The sequence below is a fragment of the Zingiber officinale genome, chromosome 2A (assembly GCF_018446385.1).
Source record: "Zingiber officinale cultivar Zhangliang chromosome 2A, Zo_v1.1, whole genome shotgun sequence".
In the NCBI taxonomy this organism is placed as follows: Eukaryota; Viridiplantae; Streptophyta; class Magnoliopsida; order Zingiberales; family Zingiberaceae; genus Zingiber; species Zingiber officinale.
Window position 1 is genome coordinate 111,698,138 of NC_055988.1, and position 24,985 is coordinate 111,723,122.

Genomic DNA, 24,985 nt, shown 5'->3' on the forward strand with positions numbered 1-24,985 from the left:
ATTTTAGTTTAAAACCATTGTCTTAGAATACTTTTCACAACGGTTAAAAATCGTTGTCTTTGTACATTCAGTTGCATGTCTATATATGTACTTTTCACAACGATTAAAACCATAGCCATTACACACAAACTGCAGGTACAACATAACATTTATACATTCACAAAAATAGTTTTCAACATATATACATTCGATTAGTTGTCTTTAATTTATATATACATCTTGTCTCAAACAAAAACCTGTACATGTGTACATTCACTTAAGTTTATAAACAAACATGACCACAAGTAGTATCCAATATATCATGACAACCACAAAAGATGAAACCACAAAATTAAGTTTATAAGACCACAACCTTGCAAACCCAGCTATTAAACCTAGCAATTTCTCCCTGGTTCTTTTTCTGCATTCCCAGTTTGCAAACCCAGCAATTTCTCCTAGCTGGTTCTTTTTCTGCATTCCCAGCTTGCAAACCCAGCAATTTCTCCCTGTTATGAAAATAAAATATAGTTAAAGCCATAAAAAAAAAGGATGGCCAAATAAGCACGAGAAACGTTGCCGCTTCACAATTTCATTAGTGAAGCAAGTGAGAACAAAAAAAGTTTATGAAACAGCTGGTTCATATGGCTGTTCGATCCAACCCTTCAAATTCATTTCTTTTGTTAGTTCAAGGCTAATTGTACAAAGTTGGACAAATAGTACAGCAGATAAGTTAAATAAATAAGGTAATTGAATTAAATCGTCTTGTACATGAAATAGAGCAAAAGTGTGCAGTGGACAAGGACTGAAACCAGGATTAGCAAAAACAAGGACTGAAACCAGGATTAGCAAAAACAAGGACTGAAACCAGGATTGGCAAAAACGTCTAGCAAGCAGATGAAGTTGAATCCAACACATACCAAGTACACATGAGCTATACATAATCTAATATGATAACACCACCCTGCTTAAGTCAAGGTGAAGCCTTACACGGAATATACCAACAATCCCTGTAGCTAGTAACAGCAAATAAAGGAGGGCAGAATACATTGGGAAGAAAAAAATAGTCAGATTAGAGCAACTCTAGGTAAGTCTAGATAGTTTGTGTATCTTGCATATAGTGATTGCTAAATTGGTATAAGTAAGTCGAAACAACTATGTGAATGCACTTGATCATTGTGATTCTCAACAAAGTGTAAGTTATTTCCATCCAACTTTAACCCATTCCGACCATTCATCATGTCCAACAAATTGCAAATTTCAAATATTTTCAATTTTGTTTGATTGAGAAACCATTTTCATTCCCAAAGAAAACAAGAATCTCAATACTATTAATTAAATTGGTCTTGCTCCTGCATTTTCCCCATGTATTATCATGTTCATAAATCAGGTAACTGCTCAAAATATTTATCTAGCTCACCTCCTTTACGTGTAAATCCTAGTCTTCAGAAAACTGTCCATTAAGAAAGGAAACAATTCATGATGCTCAAAGTTAATCAGTTCATCATAATCTGACAAGTGTGTTAGTCCTACAGAAATGTGTTTACCAGCAAATGATATATATGTTTGAACATCTCAAAATCTTAAGATGTTGAAAACATTTCATGCATTCCAGTATAAGAATAATAATAAAATAGAGATGTTCTACCTAGATGTCCTACACACTAAAGTTTTAATAATCATGATGTTTCCAGGGGCATATCTGTTAGGATCAGATTATGTAATTTGCATTATATGCAAATACTTGCCGAATAGATCAAGTCATTGTATGATTTTAAATACCTAGTCATAAATATAGTCTTGTATGCATTCTGCCCACTCGGAACGCACTTCATCAATTTCTTCTCTAGAGTACTGGGGTTTGATGAACTGTGAACAAAGACATAGATTAGATTAGTAAAAAACAATCAAAAGATGATAAGTGCAAAATGATAAACACACAAATATTTGAGAAGATTGAGAATTGAATGTCAAATATTACTATTGATCGAAGTGAATCTCTCTCGATAGTTGCCAATTCTTCAATAATATCTCTCATATATCTCATCACATAAAAACCACACTGTTTCGCATCTGGTTGGCGAGGGCCCTATGTTAAAAACAAATTGTAAATGTCTAATATACATGTTTAATTGTTTGTAATTTAATCATAAGTAGACATGCATACCTTTACTACTTCCCATGTAACATGTTTTTTTCCCTTTTTTTGCCTTGTTTGAATTAAACAATCTTATGCTCCTTTATACATCAATAAGAATGGACATATGAGAGTTTTACTGATTAAAAAAATGCTTAATAAAATTAAAAAATGTACTCACATATCTACTACGTATTTCCAATCCTCGTCACGAATGTGATGACTAAGCGAATCCAACAAATAAACTGTCTCCTTATATGGATCAATGACAGTGAGAATCCAATGATAACTATGCACAAATCACATAATTATTGCATGCATATTTCTCGAAACAATAAATTAAAACTGATATTATAAGTCTTACTTACCCAACATTATGTGGCACCAAAACAAGTTGATTTCTTGATGCTTGACTCAGCTTATCTGCCAAAACACTAGCTCTTTCATTCAACTGCTCGAATTTGCTGTTTTTGTCCAGTCGAGTCACACATGCCACATATGGGATGATGTGTGGATTAACAAATCTGATTTTGTGGACATTGTTATATGTTTTCAGCTTTTTATAAAGATGCCTACCATTTCAAAATGAAGAATGTTATAATGCTAAATCAATAAAGTTTATACAATTTATATGGTAAACAAATAGAATAAGAAGACTTACCACATGTAAATTACTATACAATTTGCAGTTATGGGATCCAAATGATAAAAAGGAATGATATCTTCAAGGTGCACAAGGATTTCATATTGATCGTCAAAGAAACCCTCCTCACAAATCATTGATATATTTGTTTCATCATTTAGAGCACGGTTACAATAACAATACAGTAGATGCAATGACCTTGGCACACTTGATGAAATAATTGGGTTATTTCTTTGGACAACACTTCTTTTCCTTTGAGGATTCTAAAAATTACAAATGTACACATGTTAGGTGCAACACTAATCTTTGTTGGACAATTTAACTATAAATATAATATGACATTTACCTCATCTTGCATAACTACCAAGTTAGCCGACCATCCCACATGTGTTCCAATAGCATCACCAATTGTATCACATTGATTTGGAATTGGACATGGCAATTGTGCTAATTCATCCACAGCCTTATCAATGGAGACACGCATACAATTAATAGGTAATGGAATACCATGAAGTAATTTACCAACCGCATTGACATGAACAATTGTACCATAGGCAACAATATTGCTCTTAGAACCCAATGTCAATGCAACCGGTTTACCCTAGAAGATAAGTAATCATGTTATAAATTGATGCAACTCATAGTTTCAATAATACTAAGTAATATAATGACAACTAAATATATACCTGGAAGAAATCATCATTGTTCAAAATTTGCATGTCATCATCATCCAAAGTTTCAATATTTGGGACACACTTTTCAATTTTGATATTTTCGTCACTCATGGGATGTAACTTTACTGAGCAACTACCTTTTTCATCCGTATCTAAGTCGCATGCATCCTTTCTGAACATTGCTTCAAGTTTCTGTATGCGTTCATCTTGATTTGATATGCGTGCATTTTGTTGTGAGATTAATATCTTTGCCTCCATCAACTCTTTTTGTTGAAGGATAAACTGCTCATCAACAAGGTGTTTCTGCACTATGCTGCCAACATTAAAATAGAATGTTGGAGTGACATATCCTCCAACACCCCTCACACGCCCAGAATGCTCCTCAGATGAAAGTGCTTTTGAAAGGATATCCGTGTTTGCCTCTTCTAAGTGCAACTTACCCTCCCGTTTTTGTTGCACATAATCATCCTGTCATGCAAAAGAAAACAAAATAATTACTGGTACAAAATTAATTACTGGTAAATAACTCCCTATTAAGTACTAACACTAATATGGATATACAAAAGCAGATGCAGAAATCATCTATTAAGAAACGATTTTGATGCAGAAATCATCAATTAATAACTCCCTATTAAGAAAACAAAATGATTTTGATGCAAATGCAAATGCAGATGCAGATGAAACGATTTTAATGCAGATGCAGATTTTGATCAAGAAGCAGATGCAGATTTGGATGCAGATTTTGATTTTTTTCTGCAATGCTGTAGTGTACATAAATGTAACAATATATTATTGTTGCGACAATAAAGGACAGAGGCATAATAAAAACCATAAAGGCATAATAGATTTAGTAGGAAAGACGCATAATGAGCTTGCTTACAATCTTTTCTATTGTCATTTTCAAATCATCGCCTTCAAATTGCCCCTTCTTATTCATCCGTCCTTTCTTCCAAATAATCGCTCGATTAATCTCTTCATCATCACATAATTCATCTCCCTACCATCAAAATGTATAATATATACAACTTTATAAATCACATTAATAGATTTAGTAAGAATAAAATATAGGCAGATTCTAGATCATATTTACCGAATTAAGCAGAAATACTTACTATTTCACCAGCAAAACGAGCATAACCTTTACGGGCAAGCCGATGTGGGTATACATTCTGCTTTCTTCTCTTCTTTTGCTCATCACTTACTTTCTAGTTAATTGAACATTCCTCATATATACCAGTTGTGATCAACTCAATTGAAAATAGCAAATTATAATCCTTACCTTGAAGTCGTCCGACATGCGACTGATTACAAACGCACTCCAATCATCTCGTGTAATACCATACCCAATTGGTGGTTCTTTCAACTCTTCCGGTTTAGCAAGCTTGCTAAAAATAAACTTATGAGTGAGGAGAGCTTTATATTGCCGCCACTTACTATTTGTCGAATTCAAACACCCCTTTTTCCATCTGGGGTCAACATTGTAACTCAACTATAAAAAAATATTAACTCATTACATTAAATAGATCATAAACATATATAAGGTAATTAAAATTTTCAAAAGAAATTTAACTTACATTAACTGATTCCCATATTAAATCCTTAACGCCACTTGGAACTTGCTTCCATGACTTGTAACTTATCCTAACCTTTTCCCGAGCGAGAATGCCGATATAACTTTGCATTTCACTAGCAAAGTCTCCTATTGGCTCTCCAAATTTATTGAATTTTATATCCTTTCTAATTCCGTGGGCCCTTTGCCTAACCAGCTTATCCAAACGAGTGCGACCTCTTGAAGTTCTTGTTGTTTCGGTCTCTTGAGATTCCATTACTGTACCAGAATTTCCAGAATTTGCAGAATTTGCCATATTACCTTCTTTGGTTCCTACAATATTTCCATCTACCTGAATTCCCTTTCTTGTACTCTTTTTTCCACGAGATGTCATAGTTTCCACAAAGCAATGAAGAGATACAATTCCAGAATCTTGTTAAGTTCTTCAATGATGCAATTCCTGCATTATGCATTGACAACTTGTTAGCCATTCATAAAATTACACTATGCACTGCATTGGTAAATAAAGTACAGTAGTTTTCCATTTGCATCATACATCAATGTCATTCAAAATGCTACTCATACAAGAACCATAATAAAAAAAAGGAACATGTTCCATCACTTATTTATTGATAGCCCAAGTCCCATCACAATCTTCACGGCTACATGGTGGTTCTTTCTCATCTATTCCATCAACATCCATTGATAGAAACCCTCTTGTAAAACATTGGTAGTGGATTACATCATTTTCCAACTCATCATCATTTATATATTCAATGTTCTCCCTAGTAGGTGTTGCAAGTACAACATGCCATGTAGGCTCTTGAGGATCTTCAATGTAAAATACTTGCTTTGCTTGACTGGCCAATATAAAAGGGTCAGATTTCAATCCAATTCTCTTGAGATTTACCAGCGTGAAACCAAGATCATCAAATTTAATACCATTATTATTCTCAACCCAATTACATTTAAACATTGGAACTTGAAACTTTTGATAATCAAGTTCCCATATTTCTTGAATGACTCCATAAAAAATCATGTCTGAGACAACTGGATTTTTGTCCTTTGAACTAGCAACTTGCATTGTCTTTGCGATTAAACTTACTCCGGAGTTTTGAACAACTCGTATATCATCACACTCTTTTGTATGATAAGTAACTCCATCAATCAAATAACTAGAATACTTTAACACTTGATTGTTAGGTCCGCGCGCTATCCACTTCAATCTTTCTGATATTTGACTAGTGGAATGGCAAACTGCACTTGCAACCTATATTTCACAATGTGATAAAATTTGAACTTAGCTTTGAAAAAACCTATATTTCAAAACTTATGAAACTTACACGATCACATAACCAGTTAATAAATGATCGGTTATGCTCATCTTGTAGCCACCTTTTGGACTTAGCCTTATGAGGAAATTTTGCATTCAAAAATGTCATGTGCTCCCTGATGAAATGATTAGGGATAAGTTAACCATTTGAATATAAGAAAAGTTCAAGAAAGTATTAATAAGTTAGAGAAATTACTCGATATAAGGATCAACATCATCATCATTTTCTAATACATAACGATGTGCTTGATGCAACTCATCATGACTAGGGGAGTGAATTACTGAACCAGATAGAGGCTTTATGAGTTGTACTCTTCGATGCCTTGATGGGATCCCAATTGTATGCACACTAGACAAGTAGTCTGAGCAAAATTCCACAGCCTCTTCAGTAATATAACTTTCGGCTATACATCCTTCAGGTCGATTGAGATTTCGCACATAGCCTTTCAAGATCTTCATGAATCTTTCAAATGGGTACATATGCCTATACCATACCGGTCCACATAATTTCACCTCCCGCACAAGATGGACAGTTAAATGAATCATAATATCAAAAAAAGATGGGGGAAAATATTTTTCAAGTAAACACAATAGCATCACAATCTCTCTTTGCAAATCATCCAACTTTGAGACATCTATCACTTTATTATATACCACATTGAAAAATCCACACAACCGAATGATAGTATCTCTAACATGTTTAGGCAAGATACCACGGATAGCCACTGGAAGCAATTGTTGCATCAAAGTGTGATAGTCATGTGACTTAAGGCCAACAAGTTTCAAGTCCTTCGTCGACACAAGGTTTTTAACATTGGATGAGTAACCTGTTGGGACCTTTATTCCTAACAAAGAATTGCAAAATTTTTTTTTCTCAGCCTTACTTAGTGTAAAACACGCTGCTGGCAAATATGTTTTATTCTCCCTCATCTTTAGTGCCAAATCAGTTCTCACATTCATCTCCATAAGGTCTAGTCTTGCTGCTACTCCATCCTTTGTTTTTCCTGGAATGTCAAGTAACGTACCAATGAGACTTTCACAAACATTTTTTTCAATGTGCATCACATCAAGAACATGTCGAACATGTAGATGTTTCCAATACTCAAGTTCAAAGAATATAGATTTCTTTTTCCAGCATGATTTTTCATCAACATCCTTTAACTGAAGCTTCCCACTCATTTTTCCCAAACAATAATTAATACTTTCAACTCTTTTTAATACTTCATGGCCAGTTAATGGTTTTGGTGCAAGGTTAAACTCTTGATTCCCGTTAAATGCTTTCTTTTGCCTTCGATAAGGATGACTTCTAGGAAGAAACCTTCTATGGCCAGTATATGACATTTTTTTACTATGCTTTAACCTTATTGAATATGTTTCTTCACCGCATATTGGACATGCATGATATCCTTTCACAACACAACCTGACATGTTCCCATATGCAGGAAAATCATTGATTGTCCATAGTAAAACAGCTCTAAGCAATAAATTTTCCTCTCGATATGCATCATATGTATCAACACCTATATCCCATAAGCATTTTAGGTCATCAATTAAAGGTGCTAAGTAGACATCAATATCATTCCCCGGTTGTTTGGGACCAGAAATCATCATAGTGAGCATCATAAATTTTCTCTTCATACATAACATTGGAGGAAAGTTGTAAGTGATCATAACAATTGGCCAACAACTATATGCAGAACTCATCATACTATGGGGATTAATCCCATCTGCTGATATGGCCAATCTTAGATTTCTTAGCTCAGAAGCAAAATCAGGCCAGTTGTGATCCACCAATTTCCAAGAGGGTGAATCAGCCGGATGACGCAAGTATCCATCACGAATTCTTTTATCAACATGCCAAATTAACTCCTTAGATATCTCCTTGTTCTTAAACCATCTTTGAAATCTTGGAATAGGTGGGAAGTACCAAAGGACTTTTGCTGGAACTCCTTCATTTATTGTATGTTTTTTTCCCAACTTCCACCGTGACATCCCGCAAATAGGGCAACTGGTAAAATCCTCATACTCCTTTCGGTATAAGATACAATCATTAGGGCAAGCATGAATTTTCACGTAATCCATCCCTAATGCAGATAAGCTTTTCTTTGCATCATACAAAGATAAAGGTAATTCATTGTTATATGGAAGCATTTCCCTGATCAAACTAAGTATGTCAGTGAAACTTTTATCACTCCAACTATATTTTGCCTTCAAGTTATATAATTTGACAAGTGAAGATAACTTTGTAAATTTAGTACATCCTGGATATAAAGGTTTCTCAGCATCTTCAAGTAGCTTATGGAATTGTTTTGGATTCTCAGCATAACTATCATATGCAGCATGTACCATATCAATAGGTTCCTCAGCAAAAGATTTGTGGTCATCTTGGCCTACTCGATCATTCATTGAGTTCCCGATCTTAGATTTTTCCCCATGCCAAATCCATGTATGATATGTTAAATCCATACCATTACAACACAAATGTGCTCTTATAGTGTCAACATCTTTCGTCTTTAGATTACCACATCTTGCACATGGGCAAGGTATTGCATTCGGATCTATAGCGTTTTGTGTTGCAAAGTGCAAAAAAGACTCTACCCCAATCTCATATTCATGTGATAGCCTATTCTTTGACATCCAATCTTTATCCATTACTCATACAACTAAGCAGCTAATAATGAGTCAAATCCTTCAAAACAATTGTAAGAATAACATTAAATTAGCAATGCTACAAACAACACAAAATTAATCTAGTGAATTATGCTGGAATATATATATATAAAATTTCATTTAATTATTAAGGTAAATACAGCTAAATTAATATTAAATGTGACAACTATTAATCAATTATTTTAAACATTAAGCATGTAGTAGAGATAAGAGAAGTATACTTTGAAGAGAGACAAGCTAGAAGAATTGTAAAGAAGAGACCAGGATAACATGATTTAGCAAAAAAAACTTCTAGTTGTAGATCATGCTTGTATGGATTGACAAGTTATATGGAACCATGTTTTCCTTCTTTATTGGCATCATATCAAACGTATTGTGATTTCTTATTAATTGTCGGACAACTTCTTACCTAAGGAAAATTTGAACAAGAAGTAGTGCAAGCTCTTGTTTTAAATTGGGAAATCTAAAACCAGAAGTAGCGTGTTTAAATGCATCGCTAGTATATTCGTTTCCCTCATCTCCTTTTTAGTTGAGCTTCTCTTGTTTTAAAAAAAATAACTTGTGTTCAAATATTGCTCCTGGTAGCATGATGTTTTTGATATATTTTGATTTCCAAATTGTGTCTTTTAGCTTTTAATTTCCATTATCACTACAGGTACCAGATGTCTCCCTGTTTTAGTTGCTGCACATGGTCCACAGCTAACCAAATCAAGGGACTCGCATGAGTTCCTGATCTGCCCCTGAAACTGAAAATGCAGACTTGCCTATAAAATTCTGAAGACATTCATGGAGACTTTACAAGGTCCATCTCCATTGATTAGTATCAAGATAATTTGTTCAATTCACATAAGTGAAACAACTACTATGATATACTTTACCAAAGTAGGGAAAAAAAACCATTTTGTATGTTGTTTACAAACTCCATATAACAATGCATCACAATGGTCTTTTTCTAAACCCTTCTAAAAAGATGAAAAAAATACTATAAACCCTTCTAAAAAGATGAAAGAGTTTTTCTAGCCATACCTGAGTTATATCAGTGTAACTATGGATTCACCCCATTTGAAAAGGGAACAAAGGTGGCTTGTTCAGATGTTTAGCGGAAGAGGGTTAGTCTGAGAGGAGTTCGAAGGAGAGGTTCAAGGAGAGGGGTTCGTCGGAGACTTTCAGCGAGAGAGGTTTAGCCAGAGAGGAGTTTTGAGGAGAGGGGTTCGTGCAAAGGGGTGGAAGGCAAAAATGTGTGAGGAGTGGAGAAGATTGTGTGAGGAGATCGGGAAGAGGAGATTCTGTGAGGAGAGGGAGCGTGAAGAGATCGCGGGATGAGGAGAGGAGAAAGACACAGTTGCCTAGGGTTCCCGAAGAGATCGCGGGATGAGGGAGGGAAAACATGCGCCAAAATATATTCCAGAGAGGGGAAGATATTAAACCAGGGCAATGGAACAAAAGAATTAGGTTTACAACGGTTTAAAAACCGTTGTAAAATGTGTAATCCTCTAAAAAATGTGCTTAAAAACAACGGTTTTAGGAAACCGTTGTAAAATGTGTTGTTGATTATAAAACAATTCGCTCAACGACAACGGTTTTTACAAAAACCGTTGTCTTTTGTTTTTCTATAGAGCTAAAAGACAACGGTTTTGTCAAAAACTGTTGTCTTTTGTCAAATTAACAACAGTTTCCTCAAAAACCGTTGTCTTTATAGTGTTGTCTTTTAACAAATTTGTTGTAGTGCATATTTGGTATGTGTATTCACTATGTCAGTTATGTTTAGATGCATTGATTATGTCAATATGATCATGTTCTTATTTCCCTGATGAGACTGTATAATTTGATCTTCATATTTTATTTAGACCATACACTATCTTATTTATTACTCGCTGAGTGATCTATACTCACCACCGCATTTGTGTATTGTCTTTCCTCAAGTAGCAGGTAGTGATTACAGAGTCACTTGGAGTATCTTGTCTGTCGGTCCCATGTCATATTAGAAGACGATCTTTATTTCGCTCTTGTTTTCTTACATATTTTTTTTATGGTAATGGTGTTGTATTAGTGTTTAGCCATGTGACTTCTTTATCGTTTTAAGTATTTTGTTGTGTTTAAGTTGTGCCGGCATGCATTGTATCTTTTTAGTTTGTATGTGCTTTCCTTTTTTTTCCGCTGTATTTTTAGTACAATTATACTTTTTCCGCTATATTTTTAGTACAATCGTTTTAAGTATTTTCCTTTCTTGGACTCCATTTATACTAACTCCCTATTAGACTTCCAACTGCAAGTGTCTGGTCAAACATGACCCTCTTGTACTTCTAACCATATTATACTTTTAATTGTCAAGTGTCTTGTCAAATGTGACCCATTTGGACTTTACCCTTATCAACTTCTCATTGGGCTTTCAATGCCAAGTATTCCATCAGTCATAATCCAATTGAACTTCTCCACTATTAAGTATTCGATCAACCATGACTTACTTGACTTTTCATTCAACCATCAAAACGCAAACTAAGTTTGATCAACTTTGGCTCGATGTTAATTGCACCAACAATCTTTCCAATAATCTTCCCCTTTTACTTGACATCTCACTTTCAACCATCAAACATATTGATTAAACATTAAAACTCAACAATCTCTCCAATTCGAGCTTGGTCAACCTTGACGAGAGATTGATTGCATCAACATGTTTCTTGGCATGACATGAATTTAACCTTCGTGTGGTTGAAATTAGAATGTTGGTTGGCTAATAAATCTGAAATTAAAAAGTTGTAGCTTGGAGGTGTCGACTAATGTTGATAGCAGTTGACTGGTAAAACAATTGACTAGGCATTCGACTTATGTTGAAATGCGAATGAATATAATATTTTATTTGGCATTAGTTGACTAGTCAATTGACTAGTGTTTCATGATGATATTAGTTGACTAATGCTAAGACATGAAACTATAAAAAGTCATTGAGTGGATAAAGCTACAATAATGTTCAAATTCTTAGTCATACATGGGTCGGCTAGAGGATCAAACATGGAGCAATCAACTAATAAACGGATTCTAAACTTGTGCATAGGTTTATAAAAGTTAGTTTCTTGGAGGTTTTGGGGGCAATTACTATGGTATTCTAGGGCCTTTGGCGAGCAATCCAAAACCACTCAAAGAGAAAGCTTAATTTCTATTTTTTTTTTTCTTGTATTGCATTTGTATTGCTATAAGAATATATCATCTTAAGATTTCTTTATCTCCGGGAGGTATCCGAAGGTGATTCTAGGATTAATTTAATAACAGATCATAGGTCAGGAAATAAGATTTAGAAATTCTAAATCATGTTAAAAAAATTATGGTATTATTGTACTTACATCTTGTATTTTTTTCTATTTATTTTCACCATGCAATTAATAAATTATAGAGATGGGCACGATTGAAAAACAAAAATAATATACACCTATTCATTTCCCCTTCTGACCGTTTTAATAGTCTCAACATTCATCCCCTCCAATCTCACCAAACAATTCGACAAATATATGATGCACAATTTTTACGACCAATATAGTGGAAATAAATAAGAAATAAAACACATAACAAGATGGTAGATATAATGTTGTTTTAAAATTCTCTACATTAGTATGATATACCGCTAGAACCTTTCAGAACATTCAATGAAATCTTCAATTAGATATTTTCCTACTTGAGCCACCTCTTGATCTAGGCTCTTCACTAGATCAAAAAAATTCTTAAGATAGGTATCCTCTATCTAAGTACATCGCTAAGACCTTGCTCACTTCTTGTAATCCCCTGACAATTATAACAAAAGATATAATTCGCCATCCCAACGGTTTCACATGATTAATTTTACGACTATTTGTGAATAGATAAATCAAGAAGTTGTAATTGACCACTATGGAGGAAAGTTGTTCTTTCGGCTTTGCCACTTATAATCCCCAAACAAGCTGCTATTGTTGTTAACGATATTATAGCATGATCAAACATACTCTCAAGATGATTTATAATAGATATAAATGAGTAAAATCCTCTTCCTCACCTTATAAATAAGAGTCTAGCTAATTCTAAAGAATGGTACCCAAATGAACTTCATAAACAAGGACAAGTTTTTTTTTGCTATTTTCTAAGTCACCTTATAAAGTGTTTTTGTTTAAGCCTTAGTGTCATAAAAACTACTAACAAAGCCTTAAAAGTATCCCAACGGTTCTATCCAAGCACTTGTATCGGCCACATGTTAAATTTTGGTCAACAAATCTAAACAAAAGCAAGTATCTATTGACTATGCTTAGGTTGATTATTCAACCGTTAATAAACCACCTTATAATGCATGAGTCAGCCTCCTAAAAATTAATCCTATCAATACAATTATCTCCTTGAAATAAACACAATATAATAATATCGATCCTACACAGATCAATTTTGGATGAGGATGGGCAAAAAAAAACCACAAATTAATTACTAATTGAATATATATTTATTCTATTCATATCCTGTTAAACACATTCCAACAACTCTGACTAAAAACGTCTTGTACAATATCCCAACAATGTCCGGTCCGGATGAGGAAGGCGTTCGGTTCATCGAAGACGAAGATTCTCGGAAACACCGAGGCGGCCATGAAAAATAATTCCGTTGAAAAAGAAAAAAGAAAAAAGAAAAAAGAAAAAGAATTTTAAAAGAAAATTGGACCGAATTCAATAAACGAGTGCCGCCGCCACATTAATGATTCTGATAATAGGCGGAGAAGGGATGAACATCGCGGTAACCGCAGACCGATTACAGACAGTCATTAGGTGGGGGATGAACAACTTTGAATGGTCAGAATAGATTTGAACGGTCAAATAAAGGGTCATGTGGTTGGCTTTCTTTTGACAGTCCTGTCCTCGACACCTTTCCCAACAGTAATTAAAAGGACCACTAAACCAATAATTAAGCGGGGGACTCCACCGGGGAAGGGAAGGGAAGGGAAGGGAAGGGAGCCCCTTTGCCTTCGGTAGGCCGTCGATCAGCGAGACTGGAGGGACTGGGTAAGTGGTAGAGTGGAGATTCACAGGCAGAGCGGCGGTTGAGTGTGCTGTGCGTCTTTCTGCGTGCAAGATCGAGAGGCGATCCAGGGATCCATGGTCGATCTGGTGAGATCTCTTCGCACCTCTCAAAACTGAAAATTTAATGGCATTTTTTAGGCGTGCTGCTTGTGTTTATTGATGGATTGTGGTTTCCTGACAAGATCGGCGTATGTGTTTCCCTGATTAAGCCACAATCTCTGTTTCTTTGAATGTGGTATCTACTGTAATCGGTCGTTTAGTGTTTGTGTGGCTCGATCGTCGGATTTCCTAGTTTCTTTCTCTCTGTTCACTTTTTTGTTTTCTCTTCCAGCGCGTGTGAAATTTAGTTTTTGTGAGAATCTATGCATTCCTGGTGTAAACAAAGATTTTGGTTGGATCCTTCTAACAGTTTCAAAGCTTTTTTTTTTTTTTTTTTGTTGTTATTCGTATGGAATAAGTGCGAGAATTTGTGGTCCTTCGTCTTTTTGGAAGGGAAAAATATGCGATCTGTAGGACTTTTTTTTCCTGGGGGAAGGGGAGGGTTTAAAGGTAATTTTGATCTCTTCATTTTGAGGTTGAAGATCTTCAATTATCTTAAGACTTGCTGTAAATATGAAATCTTATATGCTTTCCTTTTTTTTTTTTTTGGCCTGGTAGATAGTCAATCAGACCTTTCAGGTAGTCCATCGTTTCTTCCACTGCTAGATCTGTATTCTGCAATCTGCACGGGCATTGTAAGAGTAAAGTTGCATGCAGATGCAATGATGCAGTAAAGCAGTTAAGCTTGTGATTTAGCACCAATGGGATATATCTTTATACTAGTAATGAAATGAAGATGTGGTGTGTTGTCAATCATAAAACTTAAAGTTGTATGATGCAGTGACACAATTAAGCATGCAATGCACCCTATTTCTCGAAATGCATTGAAAGATGGTGACTTTTTATTTTTTGGCCTTGACCACACAACATTAGATATGAAACTATTTCCTATTCCGATTATGATTTTTATGTTCAGGATTGTAATTTATTGTATAACCTGTGAGGGCTTCCTTTGAATGTTTTTATTTTTTTGATAACCATGCTAAATAATTAGACCATTCTCTGAACTCTTCAGAGTTGCATGAAAACGCGTTTTACTGCTTCATAGTGACAAGATTTGTTAACAGAGAAGCTGTATTAGCTGAATATATTCCACTGAACAGAAAAGATAAAACTGGTGCATAGCATGTAGTGACAGTTACTCTATTCTGCATTATGCCTAGAATTTCATGGTTTTTCAAACCTTTGATTTGCTGCACTCTTCTTGAGAACTCCTATTAGATACTAGATGTCTAGAATTAATAGAAAAACTGGATCAAAGATTCAAAATTCTCAAAGTAGATCATTTCATCTACTTTCTTCAATTTTCTGTTTGTCATCCAGTTTTGGTATGAATATGTCATTAAAAGTTCTTGCAAGAAAGAAAGAATTTTTCATTTGAACCTTTTTTCTTTTCTTATGTTTTCTCATATTTGAATGATTTTGTGACTAAGATTTTGCATACAGTATTGTTGCATTAAAAAAAAAGTTTGTATCTCTATGTTGTACTAATATTTGCCTTTCATTTCTTAACAGGAATTCACTTCTATTTTAACCAACATAAAATGAATTGAAATGCGGAGGTCCTTGCATTTATTGTTTTAAGTACTTGAATTCAATGAATCTTGCATCTAAAGAAACAAGTGCCACGGCTGGTGCCATGGACAAGTTACCAGATGAGATGAAAGAAATGAAAATAAGGGATGATAAGGTAACATCAGTTATTAGTCTGATGACAGTTGTACCATATGCTATGACTGAGATGATAGATCAGATATTTACCATAATCACCTAGTTGGTTGGATTACTGCAGGAATCTGAAGCAACTGTGGTTGATGGGAATGTGACTGAAGCAGGTCATATAATTGTGACGACGATCGGAGGAAGAAACGGTGAGCCAAAACAGGTAGATCTTCTTTTCCAATGCATGAATGCCACAATTATCATATTTTCCCTTTTTTTTTTTAAAGAGATTAATGTTTTTGGGGTAGACAATGGAATATCAAGATACATCCTAATCAAATATTGTCATCAATTCAATGATCTTAATGAATTTATATTATAAACAATTAACATCAAATATCCTTGTTTCTTCATTCTTATTTTCCTGGGACATTGCAAACTCATGTTCATTCTCAATACATTTTCCAATTTGATGGCAGACAATAAGCTATATGGCTGAACGTGTTGTGGGACGTGGATCATTTGGTGTAGTTTTCCAGGTCAGCTGTGAGATAGTCAAATGGCTAAGCTCTGTATTCTACTTCATTGCTTTTATGCCCTCAGTTAGCCAATATAAAAGCACACTGATTGATATTTGATTGTCTATTCTACTTAATGCTACATTAGTTTTCATATTAATATTTCTATATGTTTTCAGAGATTACAATATCAAAGTCAAGTTTTATGTTTTATAGGCCAAATGCCTAGAGACTGGAGAAACAGTTGCCATTAAGAAGGTCCTACAAGACAAAAGATACAAGAACCGAGAATTGCAGACTATGCGCATTGTTGACCACCCAAATGTCATCTCTATGAAGCATTGCTTTTTCTCAGCTACTGAGAAAGATGACCTTTACTTGAACCTAGTACTGGAGTATGTTCCAGAGACAATTCATCGAGTTATCAAACACTACAACAAGATGAACCAACGAATGCCACTAATATATGTAAAGCTGTATATGTACCAGGTTAGTAGGAGCCAGTGTTTTAAATTTTATTTTGTCAATTTTTTCTTTGATCTTTCTAATGTTGATGTGTTTTTTAAGAACTATATTCTGCTTTGGTAAATTCCTTTCAACAATTAGTTACATTACCAAATCCTTTTCAGGAAAATTTTGAGGAAAACAAATTATCCCCCATTGCCATTCCCCACCTTTGCATATAATTTTCAGGACATGACTATAATATGCAGCCCTGCTTCACTCTTAATCACGTGAAGGGGGTTATTTGTTTGTGCATAAATCTTATAGAGAATTCATGTGTGAATCTCAAGGTGTTTTCTTTTCAAAACCCCAAGGTGGTACCAAATCAGTATTCAGGCGCCACCAAATGACTATCAAGGTGCCAAATGGTTATCAAAGTGCCTAACAATTTAGTGTGCAGAATTTTGAACTTGTGTTCATAGCCTCTAAGTGCTACCAAATTATTATCTAGGTGCCATTAAAAGTTATTGAAGTGCAATCAAATGATATCAAGGTGTCACCAAATAGTAATGCTACTCAATCCTTATCTAAGTGCTATTAAATGATGTCATGGTGCCACCAAATAATTATCTTGCTGCCACCAATTCAAAATACAAAATATTTTTGAATTTATGTTCACAGCCCATAGTTAGCACCTTGATAACCATTTGGTAATGACACCTAAATACTCATTTGGTAGCACTTGGAATTTTGAATAAAAAAGGATAAAAAGCAGCTTCAGTTCTTTGAGATTCTCACATGAATCTACTATTTGTGCAATAAATAACCCATCAGTCATGTAACTAAACGTCAATGATGCCTGCATAGTTGTCCTATCTTATTTTTCCAAACCTAGCAAATTGTGAAAATTAGGCAAGATTTTCCCTCTTCTTCCTGCCCCTCTCTTATACGTTCATTCCCTTGCACTCCATTTCCCCTACCAAAAGAGCAAACCCAAGTGGACATTGAAAATACTTTTGATTTTTGCATGATATCTATATAGTTGCAGCTTGCTGGTACAATTTTTAGAGCACTAGGTCAAAATCTCAAATTCTCCAGCCAAATAGTTGAATATATATCTATATCTATATCTATATCTATATTATATATGCGCAAGTATCTTCAAAAGTTGTTGGGATGACACCACATCTAAAACTTTTTTATGAATATCATAGATCTGTAGAGCATTGGCCTATCTTCATGGGAGCATTGGAGTGTGCCATAGAGACATCAAGCCCCAGAATCTTTTGGTATATTTTTCTCTCTAATATTTTTTTATTTAGTGTATTTCTTATGTTGTCTACAGATTATTCGATGAATTGTATTTATTTTGCATTTCTGACATAAGTTTCTGAATGAACTACATTTGTGTTTTAAAGTTTATTTTCTTTTCCAACAACTACTTTTTGCATTTGATACAGACTTTTCTGATTTAGTTACTTTCTGAGTAGGTGAACCCTCATTCTCATCAATTGAAAATATGTGATTTTGGCAGCGCAAAAGTCTTGGTATGTTTTTCTTCTTAAATGTGAGATCAATGTCAATCAATTTAGTGTTATTAAATTATGACATGCTCTTTCTTTATTGCAGGTAAAAGGGGAATCAAATATTTCCTACATTTGTTCTCGATACTATAGAGCTCCCGAACTTATCTTCGGTGCCACCGAGTATACTACAGCAATAGACATTTGGTCTGCTGGTTGCGTTCTTGCTGAACTCATGCTAGGACAGGTACATCACCTTGGAAATTTTGTTCCTGTGGAATATCTATCGATTATTATGATTCTGCATTTGTTTGGGCCACATGAAATGCCAATAATTTTCATTTCTTTTTGTTTTTTGACAGCCTCTCTTTCCAGGAGAAAGTGGAGTCGATCAGCTTGTTGAGATTATAAAGGTAAATAATAACAATAATAGATAAAACTGCTAAGTACTTTTTAGGACTTGGCTGCCACTAAAAGCTTTGCTTCTCGTCTTTCGATTTGCAATAATAAAAAAAGTAATAATAATACAAAACTGCTAATTGCTTAGTGTGGCATGACTAGCAGATGTTTTGCCTCGTCTTTTAGAATTGCAATTAACCATTAGACTCTTAACCCATTTCGTCATGCATTTCCTATTTCAGGTCCTTGGTACTCCCACAAGAGAAGAAATCAAATGCATGAACCCTAACTACACTGAACACAAATTCCCACAGATAAAGGCCCATCCATGGCATAAGGTTGTGCAAGTGTATTTTTCCTGATGGTCTATGCTTGTAATTTCTTATATGCAATTGACTTCCCATTTCATCTTCAAGGAGTTCTAATGTCACTCATTTTTTGATAGATATTCCATAAGCAAATGCCACCTGAATCTGTAGATCTTGTCTCCAGGCTTTTACAGTACTCTCCAAACTTGAGATGCACTGCAGTAAGTATAGACAGATACTCAGATAACCTACGGCAATGCCATATCTAGCTTTGTTTCCTCATAAATGCATTTTTTTTATCAGTTAGAAGCACTAATTCATCCATTCTTTAACGAGTTGCGAGATCCGAATACTCGCTTACCCAATGGCCGTTTTTTACCTCCACTCTTTAATTTCAAGCCTCACGGTAAGTCTTGAGGAATCAATCAGTTCTCCACAAGTTTTTATACTAATTGAAATCCTTTTTTTTTGACTCGACTTCACCAGAGTTGAAGGGAGCACCAATGGAGATGGTAGCCAAATTGGTCCCCGAGCATGCAAGAAAGCAATGTCCCTTTCTGGGATTATAAGCTGCTTGAGAAAAGCTAGCTGCCTTTGCGAATTCTATCTTTGCCTGCGGCGCATATGAAATCTTCGTATCTGCTGAAACGAAGCAGATCCCACCTAACCCTGGTTTCTTCACATGATAACATCTAACACTGGTATGTCAAATGTTGGTTTTGTTTAGTGTTTGGTTGAGCTACGGACCAAATTGTTACCAAATTGTAAGGACTTCAGTACCACTATTAGTTTATATTTGTTCTTGAAATGCTGTGGGAAATCTTTTCTTTTTTGATCTTCGACTACAGTGGATATAAGTTTTTATTCCTTCAGCAGGGCCACAAAATGTTACAACCACATCTCTTAATGTAATTATCTCAATTTGTTACGACCATGTAAAAAAAAATAAATCACCTTCTGACTTCACTAATTGCAAAACATTACCGTAAAATTTCAAAAAACAGACCTAAACAAGAAATTAGAAAATTTTCACTGTCCAAATGCAAGCTAAGCTTGGTAGAAGGCTTACTAATGAGTTGATGTGTGGATGGTATCATAGCTAAGTTTTAACACAGGCGTCAACACATTTTAATAAATATAATATAAAAAATTATATATATATATATATACAGAATTCATCCGTTGCGGTGAGAATCCTGCGGTGCCGTGCGGTGCAGTCCACGTCAGCCGTGTGAAACAAAAAAAAGATGCGTGAAACAAAAAAACCAAACCTCTACCGCGAGCCCTAGCAGAACACACACCTCCTGCCACGAGCCCTAGCAGAAGCAGCCACCTCCTGCCACGGGTCGTCTCCTCCTCTTCGGCGAGTCGTGTTCTCCTCTCCGACGAGTCGTCGCCTCCAACCGCAAGCTCTCCCTGTTGCGAGCCACCTTCCTCTCCAACCGCAAGCTCTCCCTGTCGCGAGCCATCTCCTCTTCACGAGCCGCAAGCTGTCCCTCTCCGAAACCTGTCGCGAGCCACCTTCCTCTCCAGCCGCAAGCTCTCCCTGCCGCGAGCCGTCTCCTCTTCGTGAGCCGCAAGCTCTCCCTCTCCGAAACCTGCTGCGAACCACCTTCCTCTCCAGCCGCAAGCTCTCCCTGCCGTGAGTCGTCTCCTCTCCGCAAGCTGCAAGCTCTCCCTCTCTGAAACCTGCCGTGAGCCATCTCCTCTCCGTGAGCCGTCTCCTCTCCAAAACCTACCTTCCTCTCATCGAGCCGTCTCCAGCCACAATTCCATATTTAACTTAGCTGATTCAAGTAAACAAGTGATTAATTTAACTTATCCCAGATGAGCTGAATAGATGCTAACTGTGATACCAATTTGACTGTGATATTGCAGAATAGATGCTTCTACATCTCCAACATCTAACTTGAGATTCAAGTAATAGAAATCTGAACAGTGCTACATTTAACTTATAGTTGTATTCTTGACATTCAATTTCATATTTAACTTAGCTGATGTTCTGTTAGGACAAGATATATGTGTGCCCAACATCCAAAAATAACAATTGGTTTATGCAGAACTTGTGGATACATTGATTAATTTTGTGTTAATTCATTTACTTTCAGTATTCCTTCTATAGAATGTTGTATTTTTTTAATCTAAGTAATTAAAATTTGATTATTAGGTTGTTATTTCATGGCATCATCAAGTTATAGCAGCATCGACAATACGAGATTTCAAGCTGTAACATGTAGGGATTGCGGACAAAGAACAATGATTTGTGTTTCTAGATCAACCATGAATCCTAGAAGACAGTATTACAGATGTGGGCAACATGGATGACAAAAGTGGGTGACGCCCGATACTAGTTCATCTGACAATATTGAAAGTGAACACAATGCTTCTCATGCACATAATTCTGGAATAATCCATTTACCGAAATTTATTTGGATATCAATAATGGTGAACCTGATTCTCTTAGCTGTAATACTGATTGTGTTGTTATTTCATCTTGTTAGTTAGTGTTAAGTAATGTTAGTTTTGTAATGTAATTGGTTAAATGTTTGTAATTATGGATGCAAATCATCCGTTTAAATTCTGTGTTGTCGAAACTGGTATGGAAATCCAACAATTATATTGTTGTCTCTCTAATTAAGTTGCTTCAATTTTGTACTCGTGATCGACACTCAAAACCGGGGGTGAATCTTCTGGACCAGGAATTCTTGGTCCACCCCTGGACCACAAATGAGCACTAAAAATTGTGGGGACTTTGATTGAATATCAGTATTCATAGATATTTACAATTTTAAATAAACTCAAACTCAATATTTTTTTTATCTCAATATATTCTTGTAGTTAGTTGGACTTGGAATAGTTGGGACTCTAATCTTATTATTGTCAATGCCCTTTTCTTGATAGATTAATAACAATCCATCTGAATGCACAATCAAGATTTAAAGATAGTGAACACATCGATCAAGAATTACAAACATTATCATCTCTTCTAAGGATAAATCTTTACATTTTGAGGATAAATTCTATAACTTGATAATTTATATGCCAGCTTCAAATCGGTCAGCTCAAAATAAAAAAATGATAAACACAACTTGATAAGCCACTTCTGTAACTTTAAATCGGTCAACAAAACAAATCTTTATTTACATTTTGAGGCTAAATTCTGTAACTTGATAAGGGCACAATCTTCAAAATTTTGCAGCTTGTTTGTCCAACCAATCAGGGCATCTGGATCGATCCAGTGATCGATCTCCAGATCCTGGATCAATCCAGCTCCTTTCTGTTCGAACAGAAAGGAGCTGGATCGATCCAGTGATCGATCCAGACCCTGGATCGATCCAGTGATCGATCCAGACCCTGGATCGATCCAGTGATTGATCCAACTCCTTTCTATTTTAACAGAAAGGAGTTGGATTTTTTCTTTTGTTTTTCTGGGCAATCAAGGTCATGATATGATTATTATTCCAGAAATATAAAGCTCGTTCAGCAACTTGTCAGTCATGTTTGCTTTAGTTAGTTGATGTCTACTATAATGTGCAGATGCTAGCAAGCAATTTTCAGAAGGGAAGGTGCATATAATAGAGAAGCAAAAGCCAACAAACACACTGCTAGAAACTAAATTGGACAGCAACCATGAACTTCATATTTACATCGTTTGCTGACATACAACACAATGGATACAAATTCCAACCATCTATATGTAATAGGTCAATTGGGTCCAGAAACATATAAAATTTAAACCAGTATTTGGCATCAAAACACAATTCCTCGATTACAATATAATCAAACTAAAAAAATTATTAGCTAATTCTAGTTGACTGAAAGCTTCTTTGACACTGGAGCAAAGGGAATACACCAAATCGAAACCAAATCCAAGGCAAATCTTCTCTAACACTGGATTTACTGAAAGAAAACACATATCAAGTTAAATGCAAACAACGAATAGAAATGTTTAACCTTAAACCGTAGGGAAAACATACCTTAGAAGGAGGGAGACCATTTCCATTTCCATAACAAAAGCTTGTGTTTCTCTAATCACTGTTGATACATACAATAAATGCACTAAACCAAATAACAAACACCTCAATACAAGAAATGCACTAAACCAATGAAACATACAAACAAAGGAAATAGATATACCAACCATAGATAATTACAACATCCTAGCGCATGTTATTAGAACCTGTAACAATAAAGATAATTTATTAATTTTATTTTCTCAATAAACAATAAATCACTATAATTTAACTAATTAAAACTTTGATAGTACTAGCTATAGATCCTAAATCCGGTTCATATGTGTCGTCAAGATTGATATGAGTATTATCTTCATTTGATCTGATAATTGACACATTGTCATATACAAAAAATAATAAGATAAATTTGTAATTGCAAGAAAAAATATAATAAAAATTAAAAATTGAATCGACACATACCCTTGTTGCAAATTGGGGCAGTTACGCTTATCATGTGACACTCCTCGATGTCCGCATCCACGACAAAGCTTGGAATTTGATGTTGATTTTTTTCCTTTGATGATTTTAATCTCTTCCCACATCCCTTAGTTCTTACTACAGAAGGATCAATAATACCAAGGGTCTCATCAATTGATTTCTTTTTTTTTACTTCTATCATTGCACGTTGTACTGATGGACATCTCTTTCATTTTGTTGTAGATACAATCGAATTGTTCATCCAAGAAGGTTGTCTTCTCATTACTCATAGATGCATCATCAACTAATACTGATGCTTTATAGGATAGCCTTGAGTGCCTCGACATCAAATACCTTTCTGAATCTGCATCATCAATGATGTTTTACTCCCCTATAGCATATATTGCTCCAACTTTTGCATCTTGTGTCCATCGGTTTAGTATATACGTATCAGGCAAATGAAACACTTGGTTGATACAAAAAATAGCTAACATATGTCTGCATGGAATGCCGTCAAACTCAAATTTCATACAACTACACGATATGTAATCCCTTTGTTTGTCATGCGTGAGCACTCTTAATTTTGAGGAAGAAGAACTTTGAAATTTCATCACGTGGTAAATCGCTGAGACAACTCCTGTAAATGTCTGTTGCACATAGTAACTATGACTCTCGGTCATTTCACTTTGAAACTCCAGCCATTTCTTTTTTGTGTACAACTTAACCATTTGAGTTTCCATTGGTCAGGTTGTATTAACCTTGGGATGTTCATTCATATCAATATGATCTGCAACTAACTCATTGTGTCTTTGGTGTCTTAGTGCTCTATTAAAATGTGTGATAAAATCTATTAATGAGTTCTTATTTAAGATATATTTCTTGAAAAATACATGTGAACCTTCAGATCTTTGGCTACTTGACATTCCTGCAGAAAATACATGACTAAAATATGCTTTAGTCTGGGACCCATCTGTGTCGCAATTCATACATCAAGGACAACCAATCATTCTTCTCTAAGTTAGCATCCTTGATAGTCTCTTCCCATGTCTTCTCAAAATCATCAGGTGTTGTAGAATTTACAATGACGTTCTTTATGTTGTGATAGTGGTTTCGAAAAGTCAAAGGGTCCAATTTATCTGGGAATTGGTTCAATATGTGCCACAAACAATATCGATGCACTGTTTGAGGGAAAACCTGTGCAATAGCTTTTGTCATAGTAGGATCCTGATCAGTGATGATAATGTTTGGTACACCTTTAGGCATGACTTCTAAGAATTTTGTAAACAACCAAACAAAAGACTCAGTTTTCTCATCACTAAGAAACCCGCAACCAAAAAGAATTGTTTGATGATGATGATTAACTCCAACAAATGGTGCCAAAATCAAGCCATATTTATTAGTGTTATATGTCGTATCAAATACAATTGCATCACCAAATACACTGTATGCCCTTCTTGATATATGATCAGCTCAAAAACACCTACTAAATCTGTTATCTAAATCAGTCTCGTAGGCAAAGAAAAAAGCTGAATTCTTCTCTTGCTCAAATGTAAAAAACTCGATCAGTGTTTCAGCATTAATACCCTTTTGTTC

At 35.1% G+C, this 24,985-nt stretch overlaps 1 protein-coding gene and 1 long non-coding RNA gene across 3 annotated transcripts; one reads left to right on the forward strand and one right to left on the reverse strand.

The window, feature by feature from the left end:
- Window positions 1-1,758: 1,758 nt before the first annotated feature.
- On the reverse strand, window positions 1,759-2,054 carry LOC122039894. The gene is made up of 2 exons (XR_006128429.1): window positions 1,958-2,054; window positions 1,759-1,845 (listed from the first exon to the last, which is right to left on the reverse strand). It is a non-coding gene; the product is annotated as an uncharacterized LOC122039894 (long non-coding RNA).
- Window positions 2,055-13,884: 11,830 nt separating this feature from the next.
- LOC122041940 (shaggy-related protein kinase gamma) lies at window positions 13,885-19,770 on the forward strand. Of its 2 annotated transcripts, none has more exons than XM_042601832.1 (13): window positions 13,885-14,096; window positions 15,624-15,798; window positions 15,883-15,993; window positions 16,250-16,309; window positions 16,505-16,777; window positions 17,947-18,021; window positions 18,223-18,279; window positions 18,362-18,502; window positions 18,618-18,668; window positions 18,897-18,992; window positions 19,100-19,183; window positions 19,266-19,368; window positions 19,449-19,770. In XM_042601832.1, exons 2-13 carry the CDS (start codon window positions 15,706-15,708, stop codon window positions 19,529-19,531), a joined length of 1,227 nt encoding a protein of 408 aa, XP_042457766.1. In that variant the 5' UTR covers window positions 13,885-14,096; window positions 15,624-15,705; the 3' UTR covers window positions 19,532-19,770. The 2 variants fall into 2 exon arrangements, with proteins under 2 accessions (XP_042457766.1, XP_042457768.1); XM_042601834.1 differs by having other exon boundaries at window positions 15,901-15,993.
- The last annotated feature ends 5,215 nt before the right edge of the window (window positions 19,771-24,985 follow it).

Coding starts and splice junctions, on each gene's coding strand:
- LOC122041940 (XM_042601832.1), top strand. CDS start 15,706: ATGAATCTTGCATCTAAAGAAACAAGTGCCACGGCTGGTGCCATGGAC. Junction 18,022..18,222: donor TCAAGCCCCAGAATCTTTTG/GTATATTTTTCT, acceptor CTTTCTGAGTAG/GTGAACCCTCATTCTCATCA. Junction 19,184..19,265: donor CAAACTTGAGATGCACTGCA/GTAAGTATAGAC, acceptor TTTTTTTATCAG/TTAGAAGCACTAATTCATCC.